Source organism: Geospiza fortis, unplaced genomic scaffold (assembly GCF_000277835.1).
Source record: "Geospiza fortis unplaced genomic scaffold, GeoFor_1.0 scaffold333, whole genome shotgun sequence".
Lineage (NCBI taxonomy): Eukaryota > Metazoa > Chordata > Aves > Passeriformes > Thraupidae > Geospiza > Geospiza fortis.
In genome coordinates this window covers 1,177,729-1,204,171 of record NW_005054347.1, presented here as the reverse complement: position 1 = coordinate 1,204,171, position 26,443 = coordinate 1,177,729, and the positions used below count along the sequence as shown (strand labels likewise).

The window sequence follows — 26,443 nt, the reverse complement described above, 5'->3', positions numbered from 1 at the left end:
CCCTGTTTGCTAGCACTTCAGGCTTGGGACTGTAATGTAAAGTATAATGTCAGGCAGTGCCTTGCTGAGCCTAATTTATGGCTTTGGAACAGCTTGTTACACACCCGGTGTGGGACTGGGTGATGGGAGTAAAGAAACCTTTCCATGTGCCCTAACAGCAGATTGCCAGGTCTGCAGAGCTCTGCTGCATCAAAAGTAGATTAAATCTTTATTTAAGAAGCACAAGATGGTGATAGTGCTCTTAAACAGTAGCTGCTATTAAAATGTCAGCGTTGCTGTCAGTCACCACCCAGCACCTGAGTTAACGCTTCTTGCCCTGGTATGAGAGTGGAAAATAGGTTGCTACTTACAGTGAACTGTTGTAAATAGGAGCACAGATCTAATCCTTTTTGGTATGGCTTATTATTCATCTGTAAGATTAAAAATGTATGTTGTATTCCTTCAGGGGTTACAATGACCTCTAGATTTCATGCTCCTGGATTCTAATACTTCTCATGTACTGTTACGTTTTTATTCCGTATTTTGGCAATATCAAGGCTTAGTCACAAATGTGAAAGAAAATGTAAAGTTACAGATAATGTGGTGATTGTCCATTTTCTGAGAACTTAAGGGTTTTGTCTTGTGAGCATTGTGCAAAATGGCAGATATTGATATCTTAGCTAATTATTCAATCAAAGAGTTGGCAGGTCAGTCAGTGGGAACAATGTACAGTGGACTGGAATTGATCACACTTCATTTCCCATCAATTGGCAGAGCAAATGGTAGTTTGGATGATAAGTTAGGATCATTGCCAGTCATTTCTTGGACTCATGCCTTCCATTATTTTTTTTCCCTCCAGATGAGACCCCCCCAGACTATTAGATGAAAGTGAATGCCCTCTGATGCTGGTGAATAAAGCAACGCAGAGTTTTTGTAGCCTCTGAGGGACATGAAACTATTTCTGGCTCCATAACTGATGCTGCTGCATAGTCCTATAATCACCTAACCTTATTGAATTTGTCCCCATGTGAAGATTTGATTTCAAATTTTGTAATCATTATACATCATTTATTTTCACATAGATTACAGGTTCATCTGTAAAGTGACACAATTTCACCCCAGAGCTCTTTGAATATTCAGCTTTTCACTTTAACTCTTTTTGGATATGGTTCTGACACTTCCAACTTTGGTGATTTACTAGTAATTAGCAGGGTTCCATGACAGATGTATTGTAGCCTTCCAAGGAGTGATGAATCAGATATGTGGCTATGCAGAAATGGTTCCCTAAGACTTTTATTTAATACGGAAACCCAGAGATAGATCCTGTGAATAGCTTTGGTGTGTAAAGCAGGACTTAACCCAGTTAAAACTCTACTTCTAAACCTAAATGTAAAGTTTCAGTTAAAAAAAAATCTTTGCTTAGTTGCTGACTAACCCTGAAAGCACATAAATGAGCTTTGCTGTTCCTCATTTGAATTTCAAGTGAACTGGATGCCTACATTTGTTTTTTTGTATCTGCCAAAATCTTTGCCTGATTCCCATGTAAGGCTGCTCAGGAGCTGAAAATGAGAATTTCTTTCTCCCAAATGCTCTGCCAGGTTTGGCAGGCCCAGCCTGCATTCCCACAGCCACCAATGCCCTTCCACAGCTGGAAGGGACAATGCCATCTACCCCCAGGAGTTGTTTCTTCAGATCGCTCTGGGCTGGAGGGTAGCTCACGCTTGGTGTGGGGATTCTGCACGTGTTCCAGTTTCTGGGGTTGTGTTACTTTGTTCCTGTCACAAAGGTAACATCCTGTTTAGCTTCTGGGATAGAGATTGATTCCTTTGGAAAAGGTGAATGGTCAAAAATAATCTAGTTGTGACAGGCGAAATGTTTTTGCATTAAGAAGCTTTCTTTTGAAAATACATTGGTTTTAGTTGCTCTCCCAGGTGTCTGTTGACGCCTAATTGAAAAAAAAAATCTTATTTCTGATTTGAAACCATCCACATGCTAAATAAATATACAATGAACCAAAGTAAACTGTTTTAATAACTTATTTTTTAATTAAATGCAAATGTAGCATCCTTTGCAGTCTGTTAAAGCAAACATAACCCCCAGCACATTTAGCATGTTAAAAAGAAGATTTTTGCTGTGTTCACAATATTACATTGTAATTAAAAAGGAAACCAGCTAAGCCTTTGGAACCTGTCCCCTTCTCTAAAATGTAATTAATTTCTGTTTAATTATAATAGTAGGGCTGTAGCGTGATTATTATTTTTGAGGGGTAGAAATCCTGCACTGTTAGTTTTTTCTGAGTGAGTGTTTCTGGAAGCAGAACACAGGACAGAAAGGGAAGGATTTGAACCTCACTCCAGCTGTAATTAAGTGCTGACACATCAGTGGAGTTTGGCTGCATTTCTTCCAATGTGGGTTTCCAGGACAGGCTCCTCCCGGCTGTGCGGTGCTGTGCTGACAGGAGCGGGGCTTTCTCCTGGGAGGATGCTGTTTTTCTCCTCAGTTGTGCAAATCTGGGCAATGGGCAGGGCTGACACAGTGCAGGCACTGCCGTGCCCAAGGTGAAATACCCCCTTTGTCCACCCTGGTTTTCAGGATGTCAGGTTGCCCTCAGTGGCTGTCCCTCGTCAGTGCTTTGGGCTCTCCTGGGCTCCCGGTGCCTGTGGCTGAGCCAGGATTATGCTCTCGTGCCATCTCCTGGCAGATTGTCCCCCTGTGCCCTGTCCTGTGCAGATGTGTTGGTCACAGTGTGTCAGCCCTGTTTGTCCCTGTGTGCCAGCTGGGTGAGATCAGTGTCAGGGCTGGGGTGGCCTCCAGTAGGTTCTGGGGGCTCGGTGGTGCCAGTGCAGGCACAGGGACACTGCCCAGAGCCCTGCTGAGGCTGCTCCAGGCTGGGGGCTGGCACCTTCACCTGCACAGGGCGTGCACAGCAAGGTGGGCACAACTCAGGGCTCCGAGGGAGTGCCAGGAGTGAGAAGCACCAGGACTGTGGGATGTGGGCAGCAGATTCCCATACAAAAAACTATGGACACTCCAGTGTTTGTCCCTTACAAGAAGACAATATCCTGCCCTCTGTTCTGACAGTTGAAATTGTGGCTCTAGAGAAGGTCTGAGTTTGTAAAAATGTGATGTTCAGATGGGTGAGCATTGTTTGGGACATAGGAAGATGAACTTTCATGTCCAGTGCAGAAAAACTGCTTTAGAATATGCCTATTGCTCTGAGGAAACTGACAGAAGTTCATTCACCTGAAAGAAGAATCCTGGGCTGCAGCCAGGTGTGGTACAGAGCCCTGAAAAGCAAACATTGGTTACAGAATTTAAAACTTCCTGCTGACAGGTTATCAGTTAGATGTCAAGGCATCAGTAATGGTGACTTTTAAACAATGAAAGACTGAGAGGTACTTTGTAAAAGTATCTGCAATGTAGAACTTCTTGGTTGTGCTGCCGTGTTCTCCTTGTCATTCTTCTATCACCACTACCACTGTTACCCATCTTATCGTAGCAATGTGGGCTGAATTTTATGTGCATTCAGTGTTACTAAAGACAGCAGTGCTGGGTATGTGCATCCACCTATCTTTTCTTTTTGTTCCTGCCTTCTTTTGACTTCTCTTTGCCTCCTGTTCTGATTGTGAAATGGATCCAGGGAGTGATCCTGTGAAATACATTCCATTCCCCAACCCAGGAAGAACTGAGGAGGAATTGTTCAATGCCACTGTCAGGTAAAATGCACTTAAATGACACACACATCACATCCAAGGAGTACAATTTAGGACTAATAATGTAAAATAAAAAGCAGATAAAGTGTATAAAGCACTCAGAAATCCCCTGTGACTCTGGGACTCCACATTGCACCTCTTTGGAGGAAGGTATTGTTTCTGCTGCTGTTCACTAAGAGGTGATTCCTTTTTTCTTGATTTCTGTAGTATCTGTTTTAAACCAACCTCCTGCATTCTCTCTGGCACACCTTCCTACACTTCATATTCCTTGACCAAATGCATCAGGTAGCTGTGATTTTAAGTTTTGTCATTTTGGCAGTTTCAGATCAGTTACACCTTTCAGCAAGGACTATTACTGAAGAGTGTTAACTAAGTGCTTGGGAATCATGCTTGGGGTAAAGCATAAATAAAAGCAGTTGTGTGCCGCAGCCACAAGCCAGTGCCCTAAACATCTGTGAAATACACAGATCTGAAATAGACTTTACTTCTAGCAAGGTCAGCCCCTGCTCTTGCCCTGTAATTAGCTGGCTTGCTATCAGCTCTTCCCTGGCTCTGTTTTTTAAGGGCTCCTTCGTCTCATTTGCTCTGCAGCCCAGGGTACCTTTCTCTGGGGGAGACCTTCCTTTCTCTCCAGCCAGCCTTTTTCAGTGATTCCTCCAGAGATTCCAGTTAACCTCATCCTTTTCACCCACACAGAACATTCTGTTGTAAACTGAAGAGCACCTCTTTGGAGCAGCAATGCCATGTTGGCAGACTCTTGTCTGCCAGCTCTTGTCCTTGATTGTCTAATTAACCCTCACTGGCAGGTTCACTTCAGTGCTAAATATTTCCATCTACAAAGTATTTAATTTCACATTAACCTGCATGCAGACAAATAAACTCAATACAAACATCCTGATTGGATAAATGTGTTTATTTTTATCGCCTGGTCAGGACTGTGGTAATAGTGAACAGTTGGAGAGACATATTTTGAATGCTTGAAAACCCCCCAAAACTGAAAGAACTGACGCCTCATTTAAAATGTTTATTTTTCAAATGCAGTTGTCCAAAATCAGTTAAAACTGTAGTGATACATAGTTGCAGATACACAAATGTTTATATGCCTGTCTTCAAGATGTTTTCTTTGCATCTGGTTTTTGTACAAAACGAAATATACAAATACTTTAGCACAAACTTTCTCTCTTCTTCTTTTTTACATATGTGCATGGGAGAAATTTGCAGTGTGTTTCTTCAACCTGTCACTCCCAAGTTAAATGGATGTTTTGGCCACTTCAGCTGCCAGTACCTGTTTCCAGCATCTGTCTTTGGTGTCAATATGCCAGTGATTGTGGAGGCTGCCTTGGGATCCTGCTGTGGAGGTGGTACAACTTTGTGTATTGTAGAATCTGATACATCCTCAGAAGAACATTTTAAATTCAGATTCAGTATCTTCTGTGGGGGGAAGAGCTATAAATCTGCTTTCTTTAATTCTGTTTCCTAGTTTCTGGTGTGCTGTTAAGTCAGAGGGACAGAAGTAAGAGGATATAGAGCAGCCTGGTTTACATAAAACAAGCTGATGAAGATTACATGGAGCTACCACATGAGAATGAAAAGACCACGAGGCTGAACATTTTTGACAGATTTTGAAGGAAAGACATTTGAATAAAATTTTTGAACAAAGCCCTTTCAAAAGAATAAGGAGCATTATTTTTTATTTCACTCTACTTCAACCAGGTAGAGAAATACAAGACAAAATACATTTTAGAAAAATTCTCTGTGGGGGCAGTGACTTTCTAATAAGAGATTTGGTCTTGTATTTCATTGGCCTGTTCTAGGGACTCTGCATGCTGTGCTGAGTTCTGTTAAAACTGGATACCATTGGAAAGGCTTGCTTTGTCCTTGCAATGCCCATCACATTATTGCCTTGTAGAGATAATACTTGTAGTGAGAGTTGAGATGCATTTGGATGAAACAGATAGTGCCACAGAAAGAGAAAAGTGCTTGAATTTGAAAACTTAGGCACAAACTTTAAAGATCAGTGATGCTTGGCTTTAAAGCTGGGTTAGATTAAAAAAGGGACCCTGTGAAGCTTGAAGCTCAAAAAATATTCTGCATCATAGCCATGACAGGTGCAGAGAGAGCATATGAGGGTATACTCACATGAAGTATTTAAACTGGAAAGAACTGCCAAAACATACCAAAGCAAAGCAGAGAAGTTGATGTGAAAACATTCTGAAGCAAAAATCCAAACTGTCCAATATTTTTCCCAAAGATCGTTATAATTTCTGTTTTTCTGACACTTCAGTGATAACAATTTGCATAGTTAAGACACCATGCCTGTGGCTCTGTTTCATTACAGTGCAAGTACTTTAGCTGCAGAACAAAAGTAAAGCAGTTTGATGTAATATGGATGTCTATTTGCACTCCTTTTAAGATAAACATTAGGCAATAACCATTTCTTTAGAGCCTGTGTATTGTTCATATGATACTCTCTCTTGTATAACAGTTCATGTTCATCAACATGATACATTCTTGCCTGATTTTCCAGTTCTGCCTTTCACTGAGGATATTCTTTTCTTTCTCCGATTGCTTTTTCTTCTGAGACCATTACTCTAGTTGATAGCTTCAGGTTATCATTGTATCCTATCTCCCTCTCCAATAAGCCTATGATTGATACTAATCTTCCTCATGGGACACATTTATAGGTTTCAGGATGGAAACTACTCTCTAAATCTTAGCTTTATATGTGCTGACAATTTGCAAGGTTGCACCTGATATTCACTTCAGGTGGCTTAGGGGAAAACATCAGCACCTGGTAATCATGCTTCTAAAATAAGAAGAGAAATGTGCCCCATATACCAAAAGTAACCCCGTTGTTCATCTGTGCTGCTGCTCCTGCTCGTGGATTTCATGTAACTAGAAAGGGCTCAGTTCCTGTAGGTGGTCAATGTCCTGTAACCAAACTCATGCCTTTTCTTTCCAGTGAGAGAAGCCATATTTTAATTACTCTAATGGAAGCTTTGACTAGCAGGCAGTCCCTGAAAAGGAGTTAATGTGCCGGAAAACACTTCACACAAGCAGAAGACTCTTCATTGACTAATGGGCTTAACGGGACTTTTTCTAAGGAAATTGCTCCACTGAAAGCTTTGTGGAGTGCATTTGTTGGGTTTTTTCCCTCTTCATAATATAGCTGCATGTTCTGAAATTTAATTAGATTTAAGGACCGTTTCAAAATAGGATTATTATATTTTTCCTACAGGTTTTGCAGATGCCCCTTAGTAGGGTATCATGGAAAAAAAAGAATTATCAATTCCCTGGCAGAATACAACATAAGGTGCTGTGATCCCTAGTGTGAGGAGTGCATGTGCTAGAGTTTGGCTATTTCAGTGTCTTATCCAGTATCTGAAGGCAGAGTCCAGTTATATAACTATCTCAGAGGAGTCAATGGGAAATGACAATGCTAATGTTTCCACAATATTTGCATATTCAAGCTCCACAGCCCAAGAAACAAAGAGAAGTAATAAGAAATTCAATTGTTTTATCTTTTATCTTTTTATACAGACATGCATTTATCTCTATGAGCAGACTTGCCAGACCTTTTTTGAATTGCAAAGTTGCACTGCAAATGCTTGTTATTCGGATTTGCATAATGATTAGCAATGTTGGGCAAGAGGTATCTCCTAACCCTTTCTGTTTATTTGTGTGATATCAGTCACTGGGATATAGTTTTGAAGGCAGTCAGTGCTTTTAGTTCAGTGGATAATGCAGTTTGTTTTCATGGTAAATTCTCTAATGTTGCAAAAGTGTACTTCAGCAATAATTATAAATGTATTTGCTCAGAGGATTTTTCCCCTCTTTGACATCATTCTGTACCCACATAAGATGCTCTTATCTATCATAATGGCTAAAGAATCAAAATTTATGAAACTTGAGGGGTTAGTCTGAGCTGGCATGCAGAGTGTAGAAATCAAGGTGCACTCCCTCTATGAATACACATGTGAAAATGTCATAGTCAAAGCAAAATAATCTTTTAGATTCAAACTTGGCACCACAAAATCAAAACACAGAGACTTTAAAAGGGCATTTACCTCAGCAAGTTGAACTTGAAAACTCTTCTCATGCTTTTGGTGTTTAAATTTGGGTTTTTTACTCCAGCTTTTTATAAACAGAAGTGTTACCTACAATATTCCAATATGCATCTGAGTGACTTCTACTGTTCAGAGAAGACTGCCTTGATAGCATCATTTCATAGATGGGACTTGAAAAATAGCAAACTCTTTCAGCTTGTATGTGGTTGGGTTTATTTTGTTGGGTTTTTTTGTTTGCTTGTTTTTTTAGTTTGTTTTATTTTGGTTTTTTGTTTATTGTTTGTCTGCTTTTTAATTTTTTATTCCTTTCGTAGTATTATGAAAGTACTGTTCCATCAAGATATTACAAACCAAAAATAATCAGGGAACCTGCATTATTTTCACAGGATCATGTCTCCCAGGGTCCTTGCATTGTGGAAATCACTTCTGAAGTGCACAGCTGTGCTTCAGTAATGAGACAGCTTGAGCCCCACAGCTTGCTGCATTGGCTTACAGAACACAAGTTACTTGGCAAATGTGAAGCCTCAGGGTTTCTATTCTACTTTAAGGCGGTTGTTGGGAATCTCTCAAAGAAAAAGAGATTTGGCCTTAGAGTTTGCAGTCTTATAGGGAAAATACTAAAGAAGGAGGCACACTGATAAAAACAATACATGTAGCTTGTCATGGGGGATGACATAATGGCATGAGCAGCTTTACAGTCGAGGCAGTGCAGAATGTCAGGGGCTCACCAGAGCTGGAGCATTCAGCTGTTTGTGACGTGCCAGCAGTGGGCTGGCCGTGGCTGGAGCTCCTGCAGAGCTTGGGATATAGCTGTGACAGGACATTGTCCTCCAAGTCTCAGGAGAGGAGCACTGGGAAGGAGCAGCCAGCCTGGTAGAGCAGTGGTTCCAAGCCCTCAGCTTGTGAGAAACCAAAGAGCTGCTCAAAGCTACAAGAAAGTAAAAAAAATTGAAGCTGCCAGGACAAAATATTGTATCTCTGGCAAAGCCTTAAATATTTAGTGATTTTGCTGGTGGCTGATGGTGCTGCAATCAAGAGCAAGCCATAAGTAACAAATGGCATTGAACATGGTGTGAACTCAGGGTTCATTAGTATCATGTAGGAAATGTTGATTAAGTTGTGTGCACAAGGCAAGGAACATATAATGCAAATATTGAGGTAACATGAAACTCCTCCCAAAGAAATACCTGTTTTGTAACAAAAAGAGAAAGCAAGGCTGCTCTGGAATAAGGTTGCTTTCTCCTGAACCAGTAAGACAGGCTCTTACAGGGTTTATGTGGGCTTTTTCAACCATCAGCATACTGAATTCAACTGAATTAATTCAGTTGAATATGGGAACAGATTTGCTTTCCTGTACATCGGTCTTCTTTGTACCAGTGCTTTTACTTGTGCAGTCAGTTTGGGAGCTGTTGCAGAGAGGCTGTTGGTTCAGTAGTGCAGTTCAGTGGCTGGTTCCTACAGAGAGGAGCAGCTCTGTAGCCCCCAGTCCCAGCTCTGGCATGAGAGAGCTGGCCGACAATAGAGGTGTTGCAGTGCGAGAGAAACATTTTGCACTTTGTCTCAAGTGCCTAGTTAAAGATCATCCATCCAAAACAATTTTGGAGATTCTTTAACCTTTAATGGTATCTTTTTTCTCCCAATACACTTTGAAGTCATCTGATATTTCCACATGTATCCATGAGGAATACAGGTGTTCATGAACTGACAGGTGGTCTTTTTCTGCTGAACTCACTAGTGAGCACTGAGTTGTTTGCTGGTTGTTTCTTGTTGTTTTGGTTTGGGTTTATGTGGGGAGGTGGGTCTGCCTGTTTGGTTTGATTTGGTTTTGTTGTTGTGGCCAAGTCATCATTGCCAAGATAAAATACTCTGGCTTTTATTTATAGAACAGAAATTTTTACGCTATTGACAATGGAGCGATTTGAACCCAGGGGTCTTGAAAGTAGGTCATTAAGTACTAAGTATAAGAAAAAGTGTGTTTTACAGTGTCCGTGATTTTACTGGAGAGAGTTGTCTTCTTATCTAAATCTTGGCTTTAAAATCAAGAGACTTCTATAAGCAAAAAATTTTAATTGATTTCATCACAAAGAAAATAATTATATCTGAGAATAACTTATTTTGTATCAGGAAGAACATTTTTCAATTTATTCTTCTTGAGCATTTGAGCATTAAAGTGTCTGAAAATAACATTTTTCGATCATTGGACAATGTAGATTTTAAAGTCAATAACAGAGCAAATTGCCTCAAATTGGAAAATACAGAAACAACCATGGCTTTGTTTTTTGTTTCATTAACCAAATCAGGCATTTGTGATAGAGCAGCAGCACTTCTGGGCTAATCTCTGGGAGTGGGAGTTGCCAGGAGTCAGTTTGGCCTGTGGGAATACTTGTAGCTGTGCTTCCTCAGGGGAACAAAGGTGCTGTTGCAGGGTTTATCCCATGACAGAGTTCCCCTGCTGCCTTCATTCCCTTGGGATAGCCCATCTCTCCTTGAAAAGCACCAGCTGATTCTCCATCTCCTGGGGCTCTACACTGAACTTGTACTGTAACCTCTGTTCTCCCTCTCTCCATGTGTGTCTTGAGATGACTGGAACTGAGAGGTGATTTGGGCAATTTTTTGGACAGTACTTGGCTCGTGTGGTGCCCAAGTGCCTGACCTGTGTTGTAGCAGTAGCCATGTGCTCTGCCCTGTCGCAGAGGTGCTGTCCATGGAGTTCAGGTACACATGAACTGTGGCTGCTTATTACGTTTATTATTGGGTAGTTCAATGTCAGCAGCTTTTACATGCATGATATGTTACACTTCAGAGTAATTAACAGGATGCTATAAAACTCGCCTACCTCTCACCCTCTCCCTTTTGAAGCAAGGCTCCTGAAATATAACTCATATTTCATGGGGTTTGCTTTCTTTTCACTTTGCCTTTTTTTTTCCCAAAATATCACTGTAATAATTACTGTAACAGCGTTTTCTGTGGAGTTAATGTTCTTCTGGCTTAATGGCCCCTGGTTATTCTCAGGCCATCAACTTTTTCCAGCTGGTCATCAATCCCAAAGAACTGCCTTGTGCTTCCATTATTATTGCTTAAGTAGATGACATTTCTGGTGCCACTGCTGCCTCCCAGTGAGATGATATTACAGCCAATGGCATTTTCCCCCTCCTTGCTCTCACTGTTGTCAAAGCATTATAAACAGCTGGTGTGAGAATGTTGTGGCTGTTCCCTGTGAATTCCTCTGATAATTTTTAGGTGAGAGTTTTGTAGACTTCAGCTGAAGGAATCTGAGTGAGGCAACTGAAAATGACTTGCCTAGAGCAGCTACAAGGGCTCAGCCCCCATGCATCATTCAGGAAGTGGCTGGGCAATACCTGACTGTACCAGTCTAAAGACTTTTTCCCAGAAGGAACATATTTCAAACAAGATCTGGGACAGATGTTCTGGGGGATGTTAGTGTTCATTAGGTCGCCTCAGACCCCTCCCCAAGTTTCCACAGCTCTGCTCCCTTATTTCCGTACAATTGATGGATTCTGTGGCAGGCTTTTTTAAAAGAAGCAAGGAAGTTGTAGCTCAGTAGGCCACAAACCAGCAGAGATTGTTTAGGTGAAAATGCCTTGCTATGTGGATATTCAGACATGTGTGAGTTAACATTGGTGCTGACTACATTTCCTTTAACCTCATTAGCACCTTGTCTTGCTTTCCCAAGCATGGTGGTGGAGCAGCTAGTTCACCTTAGAGCCTTTCACTAGGCAATTCATCAAAGTGGCAGATGAAACTTAAAAGGAAAATGCATGTAAATACTACATTAGGAACCTTGGCTTACAAAGGCATGAACATTTTCACCCATACCATTACCTCTGGATTATAGTCCACAGATGTGAAAGGGACTTTGTTTATTGGGGGAGATGGAAATACAAGGCTTACTGGTAGAATCACTGTGCAGATTGTATACTTTTTCTTATTTTTGCTTTAATTAAAAAGCATTAAGCGTTCATGAGCTAGTCTCACAGAAAAAAAGAATCTCAGATTGTAACTGTAACCACTTAATACCTTGAAAATAAAAACTGAGTTATTACAGTAAAACACTCTCATCAAGTACTCAGGGCCAAAGCATTTTCAAACAGGGGCCTGAGATTGTGTCAAACCTACATCATACATCCTTTTCAGCTTTAGAGTTTTAAGCTGTGCCTCACTGCAGACTGATGTAGTCATTGGATTCCTGTATATGAGTAGATCAGAATGATCAAGCAACTGCAGTTCAGTCTCTGTGCCAGGGGTTTATCTGATGTCTTTGTTTTTTGTTAGGCTGGTTTGGGTTTTTTTTCAGGGCGTGGGTGGGCATTGTTGTTTGTTTGCTTTGTTGTCATTGTTTGTTGTTTTTCAAAGACACTAAGATGCACACCAAGTGCGAGATACTATTTCCTGGAGGGGTACCAAGGCACACCCTCAAACAGTCTTGATTTACCTCACAGTTTATTGCATTCTTGTTAGAAAGGAGCACTTTGGGAATACTGTTAACCCTTGCACCTTTTAGTTCTCATGCTGAGCAGTAGATCGTGACATACTCCTCTATAATTGATACCTGTGGTGGTGGCATACTTCAGGAACATGATTTATCATGCATTTTCATTTTCATGAAAGCTCGTTTTACTCTTCTGCTTCCATTAGGTCAGCACTCACTGAACAGGCACCTCCCATTCCATTTTACTGAGTAACTTTCAAACATGACCTGACAAGGTAGCAAAAGTTCAGTGCACTAACTCACTGTCATGTAGAATACTCACAGACATTACTGACCAGTTCTGACTGTTGAACCATAAAGGAGGTACGAGAGCACCACAGTTGTTGTGGCACAACTTGCAAATAGCAAGGAAGCATTGGGCCAGGGTATCAATCTCTTCCTGTAGCAAAATGTCCTGACCCCAGGGTTGAACAGCTACTCATATATGAACTTACGAAGACTTAGAATTTATTATTTCCTGAAAAAAAAATACTGTAATTATAGCTGTTATAGCAAGTGTATGAAGTACAATCCTAAGCAGTTGGGAAGAGTAGAGAGGCTGTTGTTACTTGTGTTTATGAAGCAGCAGTGGAAAGGAGGATTTACACAATGGGCTTAGCTCCACAGAGGAACTCTAAGGGCTGTACATCTACCCCGTATTCCCCCCAAACACGGACAGGTAACGGGTCCCCAGCTACTTGGGGCAGACTGCAGGGAGAGATTTCTGCACATTGCTCTGAGGTTTTTGCTGTGAAATACGGCATGAACGTGTAAAGCACAGCTGTGTAGGGACAGGGAAGATGTCTGCAGCTGACTGTGTGTCTTTGCAGCCGCTGAAGATGCACTGCAGGAGCTGCGCGCTGGTCACCAGCTCCGGGCAGCTCCCTGGGAGCCGGCAGGGCCGCAGGATCGACGAGAGCGAGTGCGTGATCCGCATGAACGACGCGCCCACGCGCGGCTACGGCAACGACGTGGGCAACAAAACCAGCCTGCGAGTCATCGCGCACTCCAGCATCCAGAGGATCCTCCGCAACCGCAACGAACTCTTAAACATGAGCCACGGGGCTGTGTTCATCTTCTGGGGCCCGAGCAGCTACATGAGGAGGGATGGCAAAGGCTTGGTGTACAATAACCTGCAGCTGATGAACCAGATACTGCCTCAGTTAAAAGTGTATATGATTTCTCGCCACAAGATGCTTCAGTTTGATGACCTTTTTAAACGGGAGACTGGAAAAGACAGGTGAGAACTTACATGGGTACATCTAGGGGATGTCACAGAGTAGTAAAATAATGCAGTTTATATATACCAATTTCAGATCTGCTCAGAGGGACAATCCTGCCCATTAAATCCTCTGCCTCGTGAGTTGTAATGTGGCATGACATGCCAAATAACATCACTGATAACATAAGTAAAAAATACGCATCAAAATGATTTGTATGCACTGCCTCATCAGCCTAGAATACCAGAGTCTGCATGTAATGTTTATGGAGTCAAGGAGGCAGGAACTGTTTACATCTCACTTTGGGGTAATATACATTAAAGTTTTTTTCACTGACTCTGAAAAATTAGAATGGATAGGTTATGTTTTCTTATAGAGGAAATGCCACCATTCAGTGAATTATAATAGCTGTTTATTGAATTTAAGCATTTTTGGAACATTGCAGCTGTAAAGCTTCTTGTAAAACAAATAAACATTAGTCATACATTAGGTGCTTCAGAACAGTTCATCTTACATTTGCAACTGGAAAATGGAAAGTTATTATGATAGTTACATCTTTATGAGACTGCTTATGAGACTTGTAGGCTGATCTTCAAATCAAATTTGTAGTAAGTGACCCACTGCAGTACTTGAGTATTTTCACATATAATATTGAAAATGGGCATTCAAACTAAAGACTTCCCAGAACGAAAGACATTTATTTTTAATGAAGTTCTGGTTTTTTACTTATTAAATATGCTGCTGTAAAAAATGGCACAGGGTCCCCACTTAGATACAAATGAAGAGGTAGGTTTATTGTGCAGTAACTCACAGTCAGATGTTCTACCTTACAAATGCAAAACACTCACACCAAAGCTTGAACAGGGATCGATCCTGTCATGGACTCGAGCACAGATCTCATTTTCTGGGCTACATGAGAAAGGCAGAACCAGTGTTAGAGGAAACTGTTGTACCCTCTTAGCTGAAGGCAATGTTTGCTTGGCATTTGCTGCCTTTATCACACCCCACATGGTTTGCTCGCAGAACTCTGTTCAGTTATAGTGATCTGAGTTTGTGGCTGACTCGGGCTCAAACCAGAGCACAGAGTAACTTGGTCAGTTTTGTAACATTAAAGGTTCTTCTCTTCATCTTCCAACTGGTGTATTTAGGTCTCTGCCAGAACAAGAAGGAAGGATAACAAGGGGAGATAGCCTGCCAGTTGTGATGTGTTTGTCTTTTCCAGAGGAAAGCAAAGTGAGAGGTGAATTAAGCATTTGAGCCCTTCAAGAAATGTGCAGAGGGTTATCTGTGTGCTCAGTATTTACAAAGGCATGAAAGTCAACAAAGCTGTAACTGCACTGTAACCTGGCCACCATGAGCCCCAGGGGGAGGCCCTGGACACAAGGAATGCGCACTGCCACCTCCTTTCCTATGGACTATGCTTTTGGTGATCACATGCTGTTCCCAGTTCTGAGGAACAGCTTCCCTTCCTGCTTCACTCTCAGAACTTCTGTTCTGCCATGGGGAGCCAGGGTCCCCTTCCTTCCCTGACACTGCCAGGATCCTGTTCTTTTTTTGACACATGCTGTGCAATTTCAGGCAAGCTGCTCTTTCTGGTTCTGCATCACCCATCCAGAGCCAGAGGCCTGTAGTGAATGTGATGAAAGCATTTCTTTTTCTGCACAGGCACCAGGCTCACGTCCTGAAATATTCTCAAGGCATTTGAGCCATTAATGACATTGTAACAAGTTTAGAGTGAACTCAGTCATGGGCACCCGGAACTCTCAGAGTGAATCAAGGGCACTCAGATGCCAACAAAAGTCAGCCTGAGGAACAGGCCCTGTTGATTCTAATAAACTGCAGGCTCTGCTCTGAATGAACCACTCCTTTAGAGGGCACAGACAGCATACTTGAAGGGCTAAGAAGATTAAAACAGGAGATGAAAATAAATGAATAAGCTGCACAGAAGAAAGGGAAAATGAAAAGAAACATGGATAGGAAATAATTTGTAAGGGAAAAACTTCAGGTACCTGTGGGGGCAGGAGCAGAACATTGTATAGCCCAGAATGCTGCTGTTCCCCATGGGATTTCTGCTGAGCTCTTGACATTAGTGCCTACAAAAAAATAAAGGAGGGAGAGAGAAGCATGACTGCAAGGTTGCAAGAATCAGACTATTAATTTCCATCTTGAAAATGATGAGAAGAAAGGTAATTGGATGATTGTGCTTTTTGGAAAAAATTATTTTGAAATTAAGAAAAACCTTCAGAAAACGTTGCCAGTTAAATAGCATGGTGAAAGACAAAGGCTGCAGAGCAATATATTTGGCATTATAAAGTAACTGTACTTGAAAATAACTTTATAATTGAATAAGGGTACATTAAGAAAATACGATTCAGAACCAATATTATAGTAATTAGATAAAAGCAGCATAAATTAAATAACTGCAGGAAGAGTATTTCCAAAGAGATTATAAATGAGATTCTGGTGGAGCAGAAAGGCCTTTAATTGTAATTTAGTGTGCACTACAGAATTATCAGCACAGTGTTTTAGTTCATCATATAAAAGAATATCTGATAATTTCCCCTAATAAGCACATGACAGTTCTTCATATTCTCTCATTACTGCTGATTAGTTATAAAAATAGTATTCTTTTGTTGGACTCTTGCTCAGATCTTTTAGGAAATGCAAGACACTGTAACCCTGTTTCTGTGTTGCTGTCCTACAGACATGGTATTTAAAGAGGGCAGAGTGGTACTTGAAGGAATTTTTGAATCTTTATTTGAATTTTCAGCTTCTAAGCCAGTTTAGTTATATTCAGTTGTTTTCCTGTTTTTGGAGAACACTAAATGACAGCCTAAGTGTGTGTAAGCAGAAAGAAAGCTAACCTAGAAAATAAAGCAGAGAGCCTAGCTGGGTGTCCTGCCCTGTGCAAAGCTTTGGTCGTGTCTGGCTGCAATTGCTCCCTTGGTTTTGGAATGTAAGTGTTGGGCACCTGGAACAGTGGACTTGTGCAAGCTCCAAAGCACTCTTAGCCTGAACATATTCCTGAATTATCTAGTGATTCAGAGCTCAGAAACTCTCAGGTGGCAGAGAAGCAAAATTTTAGGCTTTTCCCTACCATTCTTTTTCCTAATAATTTTGAGCCAAAAATTCTCACTGTTTTATATTTTTGCTGTGCCTGAAGGCCTCCACTGAGCTTATGACCCAGCTCTGACATTGTGACAAACTGCACCACCCCCTCCAAGCTTCAGTGCACAGTCAGAAAATAACTAAGGCCCCATAATTAGAAATAATGAGATGCTTATAACGTGTCATTCTCCAAATGCTAGCTTAGCTTGAAAGTCTGTGTGTCAGGAGCAGTAAAAACGTGTGTTTTGGGAGTTTAAAAGTTACCAGGTGATCCACTAAGGACAGGACAAATTACCTGGGCTCCTCAGCATCCTCCAGGCATATTTAGTCAAAGAATTCCCTTATGTTTGGAAGTGTCTTTTAAGCAGCTGGCACACACACCACCGCTTTTTTTTTTTCCCCTTGTAGTAGTCTGATTCCCTGAGGAAATGGGAAACCTTGGTACAAGGCATTCCTCAATCTGACAGTGCTCAAAACATCTCCTCCTACTGCCCTGTAGGTGACCTACTTGGAACCAGCTTGTTTAGCATTTGCTTGGAAGCTGTGTGGTGGCTCCTGTCAGCTGAATTAGATGTTAGTGATTGTTGGCACTTGCTTGCAGTGGCTTTCGTGGCCTCAGGTCCCTGCTTCCAAGAGTGTTCCACATCCTGCTATCACTGGGTAAACTGTAAAACATGGCCTTGGAACTTGGGCCAGGTCCTGGGATTCCCTGGTGACTTCTCTGAAGAGAACCTCATGTTTTCTGCTGTGCTTTTTTGGGGGGCTGTGACCAAGTTTCACAGGTATCTGACAGATACAGGTGTGGGGGAATGGGATTAATGTAGGTCCTACATTAATATATTCAGGTAGAGTGCCCAGGCCTTCCCAGAGCCTGCACTTGCTCCCCTGGTGCCTCAGCTTTAGTAGGAGATGAAGGGAGAGCCTGTCACTGTGACAGGCTGTCAGCAGGGATCTGAGGACTCTTTAGGCTGCAGATAACACAAGCCTCAACTTCTTCCTGTGGGACTTTCCTAGCTGGGTGAGGAGCCATTAGCGAGAATTCCTGTCTTATTCTTTAATAGCATTTGAAAGGACACCTTTGAGTGAACCTTTGCAGATAAGAACCTGTGATACAGCAAAATTTAAACACAACTTTTAAATCCCTTACATCAGTGAGTAGTTACAGGCTGGTGTCTCCTACTTTGCCTAATTAATACTGGGATCAGTTGAGCTTCTTTTAAAGCCATGTCCCAGCCTGCAGTGAAGGCAGGAGAGGTGCTGCCTTAAGGGCTCCCTGCCAGCGCTGTCATTCCCATTGTCAGGCTCCCCTCGGGCAGGGATGGCATCTGGGGTGGTTCCTAGGATGAAGAGTTCCCAGGCTGGGAGCTTCTAGAAACCAAGTCAAAAGATCAGCTAAATATTAATGTTGCTGTGCCTAAAATTATTTACAGCAAGGAAAGTTCCTGCCCAGATTACTCCACTGACAGGAGGCACCAGAAAAATCATTAAAAGATGGATGAGCAAAGGAGTCTTGGTTGCCCAGTTTTCAAAGCCTTTTACAAGAATGAAGAAAATGCCGAGAAATGGCTTCAGAATGAATGAATGAATAAATAAATAAATAAATAAATCTCGAGAATTATTTGCCAGCTTAGAACTTAATTATGTTTTTGCTTTCAGGAAGATATCCAACACTTGGCTTAGCACGGGCTGGTTCACAATGACTATCGCATTAGAGCTCTGTGACAGGATAAATGTTTATGGCATGGTGCCACCGGATTTCTGCAGGTAGGATTTATTTTAGAACCATTATTAGCCAACAAAGTTAATGTTACAGATAAATATCTGAATCTTTTAATCTTTTTCCTCTGAAACAAGTCTTCAGTCCTCTTAAAGCAATTAATGAGATGTCCCATGATCTCATTCTGAAAACAACAAACAGCATTTAATTATGTTATATAAAATATTTTAAAAATTTGTTTGTACTGTGGGAGAATTAATCCATCTTGTTGCTTTCTTTTAGTCTCTGAATATTTATCAGCTAAAAGTAATGCAATAATTGGCATGAAATTAATCTGAAGAAAGAAGTACGGGAAAACATTACTTTTAATTTGTTTTTCGAGTTCCCCCCAAATTAATAGAGGAACAGTGTTTTCTCAGTGACTAGTTTCTAAATTGAACTTTCTGTGCAACTCAAATTAACATTATTGTACCTCTGTCACATGAATGCCATTCCTGCAGCTTCCTAAATGGTGCCCAGGAAACCTGTCCCGTGAATTTGGCCCCAGAGAATCAGTCCTGTGATCCTGTTTTGGGCGTGGCAGGGGCAGGGCACAGGAGGCAGAGGCAGCACAACTGTGCCACTGGAAGCTGCTGTACAAAAAACAGCCTGTGCCCTTTTCCAGCTCCCTTCTGCCTCCAGCCATGCTCAGGACCCAGACTGCAGCTCGTGGTTAAGCTTTTCCCACTGTGGATCAGTGACACAGGGAGAGGCTTCAGAACTTCCAGTGCTAGACCAAAATTACATTAGCCACAAGATACCAGTATGAACACAGACAAATTTGCGTTACATCAGCAATCTTGATGCTGACATGTCTCACCTGCCCACCCAGCAGTAGCCCAGCACTGAGTGGTTCCTGCCCACAGCTGGTGCTGATCCCATTTGTCCTGCTGGGTAACCCAGGAAGAGCTGGAGCCAGTCTGGAACGAGGCCTCAGTGCAGCATTTCATCACCTGCTCACAAACCCCTCTCACCAAGAAGTACTTGCTTCAATTTTCCATTGCAAATGTCATGATCTGTCTCAAGTCTGGTTCATTGGGTAATTCCAGATGCCTTTCAGGGGCAGGGAGGGCAAGGCTGCAGTGCTGGGTCAGTCTCCAAGAATGGGACTGCTTTGACTTTCCTCTGAGCACTTACAAGGATTGTTCAGGAATCTGCATTTGTCTTGGGCACGTTGTAGAAATCCCTGAAGAAATCACAACATAAAATGTCAACACTAAACTCCACTTTGTGAGAATTTCTACAAATTATAACAAAATACTGATGATAAATGCTGTGATGTACTGCCAGACTTCATCATGAATTCTCCAAGGAAAATTGCAAACTAGATCAGATATGCCAGACAACAACTACCTTCCCCAGCACAGCATCTCGTTCCTCTGTCATCTCAGTTGGCCAACACATACTACTTCAGTTTCTGTAAGTGGCTTTCTGTCTTACTCCAGAAGTGGCTGTATTCCCATGGCACATGGAAATAATTCTTAAACTGATTATCTAAAAATACAGAAGACAGCATTTTACTGCAAAATAATATGTAATCCTGACTTTTCAGACAAAGTCAGAATAGTTTAGATACATATTTGTAAAAGCCAGCTAAACCCAAACAAACTGTTTTGAGAGAAACTAAAAATGTCACTGAGAGCATATGAAAAGCTTTCATAGAATCAATACACTGAAATCAAGTGGACTTAAATTATAACACAAGAAAGGCTGTAGAGCAGTCCTGTCAGTGAAAGATGTAATTGTTCTTACAGCCTGCATAAAAAACTCTTAACGTAAAGGTACACACACCTGGTTGTAAAAAGGGAAAAGGTCATTTCTTAATCAAAGTAATATGAAATGTCTACTTCAGCTTGATCCCCCAGGGGATGAAGGGGAAAACTCTAGTTGCCATGCCTGGAAGAAGCTGTCCATGAAGATCTGTGAAAGGAGTTTCTTGCCATAAATATAGTTAACTTTCTTAGCTGGCTCTTCACCCACTCATTGAGAAGTTAAACCAGTGCTTTCTTTCAAAGATATAAGACAACAGAACAGAATAGCAGAAAGAAATATTCTGTAATTGTAAGCCATATTTCCTGGTTTTCAGTCAGGCAGAATAAGAATCTACTATTAAAATAAAAAAAATCAAAACAAAAAGTCCCAACAAAACAACTGAAATGTGTGTGTGTGGGTATCCTACTTGCTGTGCAACTAATCATTAAGATTGAAAAAAACCACCAAGAAATCTTATTTCTGTTCAGAATTAGTATCACCAAATTTATAACTTCAGCAGATAGATACCCATTCATTTTTAAGTATTAATTTGTGGAATAAGTAATGAGTGTGGTGATCACTGTCATGGAACTAAATTAGTGTCACATTTGTAACGTGAAGGACACCTCAAAGGTACCAAGAATCTCATGCTGTTGATTCTGCTACAAATTATTAGCTTAAGATCATTAACCAAATTGCTTTGCACGCATGCAGGAAAAATAGTTAGTGAAGGAGTCTGGAGCAGAGACTAAAAGATTTGTCCCTATTACTTGCAACAAGGTGTTTTAGATTCATTTCTATTTACTTTCACTGGACACTGAGTTTCATAGCCGAACTGGACTTGGTATCCTAATTATTATAAATTTCTAGTACTTTACAGCACAGCTATAAGTTATTTCAAGCCCCTTTGCTTGCTACAGATTTATGCTGTAGTAAGGGTTGATGGCTTGATATTGCTCTCATGCTGTCTTGTGCATTCTGTAATAAGATGAAAGCTTGTGCTTCCATGCACATTGCAAACATTTCTGAATGTTGCAGTTTGCACACCCCTCACTCTTTTGTCCCAAGACAGACAAGCCATCTTGCTGTATTTTTTCCAGTGCCCAGGGATCCAGTCCAAGCCTTTCCAGATGGGAAGCACTTCCCTCTCAGAACTCCCTTTGGCAGCCCTGCATGCACAGCACTCACTCCTCAACTGGGACATGCTGGATTCTCCTCTTGCCTCCCTTCAGCAGCAGCCTGCAAGTGGTGCCCAGATACCACAACAGTTCCTGAAGGCACTGCAGGGCTGCTGCTTCCCTTTGTGGGTGCTCAGCAGCTGGGCTGGGAAGGACAAAACAAGCCTTAGTGAGTTTGTAAGAATTCCAGCCCCGTCTGTGGCATTATGGACAGCAGGGACAGAAAGGCTGGTTCCCTGCAGGTCTCAGGGTACTCCTGTACATAAGGAAAACTCAGGAGGTTAGTGAGATGAACCCTCTTTAACTCTTCTCCTCTTCATGGGCCTTATGGAACTCCCAGAAACTTAAAACTTAATTCTGAGCCTTATTTTAACTAATATGAATAATTTTCGTTCCAGTTATTGAACCAGATAATTTTCCTGTAAGAATCCTCATTTGACTGCCAGGTCATTTTTCACGATAATTCACCTGAAAATTGGTATTTGAAATACTTTAGTGTTTTCTTACCTCTCTCTCTCTCTCCACTTTCAGTTCTTTTAAATCAAATGCAAAGCAGCAGTTGTTGCTGGTTACATTTCCTGGAGCTTATGAGAAGCTGTAAGCTGTATGTGAGCTACTCCTGCTCTTTGGTCCATATGTCTCATCTCATTAGCTTAATAACAAAATGCATACATGGTTTGGAAGACAGGACTAATTATGGAGGTCAGGGAAAGGAGATCCTGGGAATAGAAGGCAAAAGATTATCTAGAAATCTTCATGGTCCTGGCACACCACCTTGCTCATCACTCAACATATAAATGACACTTTACTCACACATCAAAATATGAATTATTTTACTAAGTGTGTCAGTACCTATAGTTTTAGAGGGTTGATTTAGTATGGCTCTTCATTTCTAAGGAAAGAGGCTGACCAGAATGTGGTATGGGGTGGCCTGGTTTCCCTTCCTTTTTTCTTTTGTGTTGTACCTCCAGCTTTTGCTGTAGGTGGATAGCATCTGTGGGAAAATGTGCACTCAAGTGGCAAACAGTAGCTGACTGAGAGGGGTACAGGCACTTCCACGGGTGCTGTGCTGGCAGGAAGCACAGGATATCTTAGAGAGGAACTTCCAGAGATTCCTCCCAGCTGTGCTATTAATATGCATGCAGAGTCTGACAAAATACTGATTAATGTCCAGTATCAGTCAGTGATAAAACAGCATCTGTTTTAATGTTAATAAATGAGGTGGCAAGCAATTTCCTTATAGAAATTACTCATGCATTTCATTTGCTGATGACACAAGCTAATTGCAGAGTTAGAAGATAACACGGCACAGTTAATTTGGGTTATGGTGTACTCAAGCCAGAATTCAAATCCAAAGCTTACCAGCATGCAATCTGGGGGAATCCAGAACTCCCATAAAATGAGAAGGTCCTCTATTATGTAAATTCCCCTCAGAGTTCCAAATCTAAAAGACAGCTTTTGGAATTCAGCTTTAAAACCTCAGTCAGCTGCAGAATAGTCCTAGAGAGGTCTGTAGCCAGCAGCCCCCATTCCTGCCCTGATCTCAGCCCCAGCTCAGCCAGCAGAGCTGCACACAAGGCCTGAGCCCCACAGGCTGCCTGCACTGAGCTCCTGCCTCACTCACCTGCCCGGCCCTGTGCGCCAGGTTGTTCCTGGTGGCATGGTGCACAGGATGCAGTGACCTGGTACAGCCTGCCAGGAGCTAAGGACATCCACTTAGGACACACTGGTGTGCAATGTGGAATCCCTGGCTTCAAAACCACCTTGCCTGGAGGGACCTGCAGCATGAGAGGTCACTTTGCCCGTTAACTGGGGCTGCATTTTTCCCAAGTCTGTTGGACATATGATGTCAACTTTACTAATCCTGACTTTAAAGCAGTAAATTTATACCAAGCAATTCAGGTTGAGGACCTAAGAATAAAATCCAGCTTTAGTGCAAGAAGGAGGAGCAGTCTGAATGAGAGGCAGAGGCCTATTTGTTTAGTAGTTCTTAACAAAAACACATCACATGACAATGTATCCTATTAGATTTATAGTAACCATACAAATTATTCATTTAAGCAACAATAAGAGGTCCAATGTATCAAAAAAGTGAAAAATTAATTTAAGATTGAGTTCTAATAGTTGTAGTTTAGAAATAATAAATTTCTACATGAAGGGCAGCTTTAGATTACAAATACATTTTCTGTAGGTGAGGTGATGAAGGATTTTGTTTCACTCTTATGTATTCCAGTGAGAATATATTTAATAAGTTTAGAATCCATCTTATTCTAGAAATGTAATTTTATTGTTGTTCTGGTCTTGTAAGATTGATCACCATGTTGTGTTACAAGGAAGGCAGACTGATCGAATTAAAACGTTAATCTGAGGCACAAATGGAAAGCAGCAGCAATATCATACATTACTCTGCATATACAATATGGATAATGGCAAAATAAGAAAAATTAGAAAATTGCGTAGGTGACAGAATTACACAGTAAAAATAATGACCAGCACAGACTACTGACAGATTGTGGATGCATTCAATTGAAAGTGACCTTAAATATTAGCTCTTCAAAATGAAAATAATCAACTGTATATTAGAGCTGACAGCCCTGAGTCTGTATCAGATTTCTTGCTCTGTGCTGGGGTCCTGTTCAGCTCAGACTATAACACAGAGCAGCTCCAAGGCTTCACTAAATGCTGATATTGGAAAATTTTCTGCCCCAGCAAAACAGCTGGTAGCAATCAGGGAGAGAGGAATACAATTGGGTAATTCTGTCTGGGACAGCTTGCTCTCTTAGTATTTATGACACAGAGAGAGTGAGTTCCTGTCAGTGCAAAATGCCTGTGCCCTAAGTAAAAAGCCATCATGGGTACAGGTAGAGATTACAACAAAAGGAGAATGAATTGCTCTGGCTTATTATAATGCAGATGTGCCATTTACAGAATGTTACATGGAAACACTGAGGTCAGAACTGCTAAAATGAACTTTATCCTAAGTATCTAATTGGTGTTTGGCATATCCAGTGTGTCACCACGAGTCACTCATCTCCCACTGGGAAATGTGAATGGGTTCACAAGGTCAGATGGATACTATGTGTGAACTGGTTTAATTTTTAGCTTAGATACATGAAAGCTGCTGTTGTAAAATAAAGAACTCATTCGTGCATCAGATGTTTGATTAAAATGCCAGCACCAGCAGCCTGTAGCACTGACCTGGCGTGCAGACGCTCACTGAAGCTGTGCTCTCAGAACCTCGCGCAGCATGCTGGGAACGCTCAGCTGAGCTGACGTGACACAGATAACCACCTCCGTCTGTCATCTTCTCTTTCTTCCCAGTTCAGGAAATACCTCTGTGAGACCTTTAACAAATCACAATCTAGATTTAAATCTCTTTTAAGCAGTTTACTTCAAATTTCGTAGTAGTAACACAGCCCTGCAGCACTCTCCCTTGTTTCTGAGCTACTGCTGTCCTTCATTTAGCTGAGAGGAAGAGGATTAAAGGAGAGCAAAAGAAAAAGCAAAGAAAACACCTTTGCCCCATTCTGATGTATTAGATATGCAAGAAAAAAACAGCTACATAGTTTAACTGGGAGAAAAAATGGATTTGAGCCCATCAGTTCATTAAAGATAGCATCTTTTCAATCAACAAGAAAGAACATCTTGGGCTTCCATCTATTTTCTTTTTTCCACAGGGATCCTAATCATCTTTCAGTACCTTATCACTACTACGAGCCTCTGGGCCCAGACGAGTGCACAATGTACATTTCCCACGAGCGGGGCCGCAAGGGCAGCCACCACCGCTTCCTCACCGAGAAGCGCGTCTTCGAGAACTGGGCTCGGACATTCGACATCCGCTTCTTCCAGCCCGACTGGGAGCCACAGCAGCTCCCTGGAGCCCAGCCCGAGGCCAGCCCGCTGGCCTGAGGCACGGACACACGGACACACAAACCCAGCCACGGCACCTCCCGCAGCAGCAGCCTCTGGGGCTTTGGGCCAGCACAGCAGCCTGAGGAGAAGGGTCCCAGGGTGTGCAGCTGGCACCCGCAGCAGCAGGCAGGAACGGCATGGAGGAGCAGCACACACCCCCAGTACTTGCTGTTAAACTGTATGAACCCAGTCTGTCACCTTTTGGGGCCATCTGACGTCCTGTGTGTGTTTGTGATTCGTGAAACACAACCTGAGTGTCATTAAGGGACTGTTAACTCATTATGGCTTTTTTAAGTACGATGCCACTGAATTTTCATAGTGAAAACTTTCCGTATTTATTTAATGGAGGTTTTTATGCAACCTAGGCCAGTATTTTTCTAATTCACAGTTATGTGGTTATCTTTCATAATCTTTTAAATCCAAAATTAATATTGCTGATGGTTTGAAAGGCCTAGCTTTTTATTTATAAAACTTGTTTGAAATATATAATTCTATATGGCATGTAATTAATATTTGATCAAGAAATGTTGGATTTCTTCTAAGAATTTTGGGCTCTGTTCCAGCCTAAAGCCTTTAACAGCAAGAGTGGTCCCATGTGCAGATCCAGCTCACTTTACATTCTAACATCTTATGTTAATACGAAAATGGTAGTGAAAATTCTGTTTGATATTAATGTGCATTTGCTGCTGTGCTATCGAGCTGCTGTTTTTTAAATAGGGGTGGGAGGAAGGAGGGCAAACAAAATTTATCCACAAAAAACCAAACCCCTCACTGGCCATGGCAGCAGCTTCTCAGCGAAGACAAGCTAAGGCTGGAGGGGTTGTGTTCTATTTTGCCTCTTGTACTCCTGCAAGAGGCTGCCAACCCTCCTGAGGCAACAGACTACGAACCAGGCCACAGCTGCTCAGCACAATGTGACCAAATTTCTGGAATGAAGAAGGTAAACTACCAGTATTACAATACCAGTCATAGGAGCCAGAGAGATCACAGCACTGCACCTGCAAAAATCTCTGCTTTCCACTCTCCCAGGATCATCACTGATCTCAGAGATTCTGGATCACACTGAAGCTGGGATGTGAAAAGTGTTCCATGAGTACAAAATTGTCCTCCTGAGAGGAGCAAAGTTAAACTCTGCTTTTTTTTTCCATGAAGTCCCTGTATGTGCATGGTGAGTCCCTGCAAGACAAAGGGGAAGGACAATGCTCATGCTGTGTATGGAACCTCACAGTGGGAATTACTGGGTTACATGTGGCTTGTGAATAAAGAAGA

General features: G+C 41.7%; 1 protein-coding gene across 1 annotated transcript in view; it reads left to right on the top strand.

Moving 5' to 3' along the window:
• ST6GALNAC5 (ST6 N-acetylgalactosaminide alpha-2,6-sialyltransferase 5) overlaps window positions 1-25,305 on the top strand; it is a 113,501-nt gene extending 88,196 nt beyond the window's left edge. The window contains exons 2-4 of the mRNA XM_005423154.2: window positions 13,079-13,488; window positions 18,233-18,340; window positions 24,940-25,305. Of these exons, the coding sequence (XP_005423211.2) occupies window positions 13,088-13,488; window positions 18,233-18,340; window positions 24,940-25,171 (741 nt within the window). The 5' untranslated portion in view covers window positions 13,079-13,087 and the 3' untranslated portion in view covers window positions 25,172-25,305. The remainder of the gene's footprint in view (window positions 1-13,078; window positions 13,489-18,232; window positions 18,341-24,939) is intronic.
• The last annotated feature ends 1,138 nt before the right edge of the window (window positions 25,306-26,443 follow it).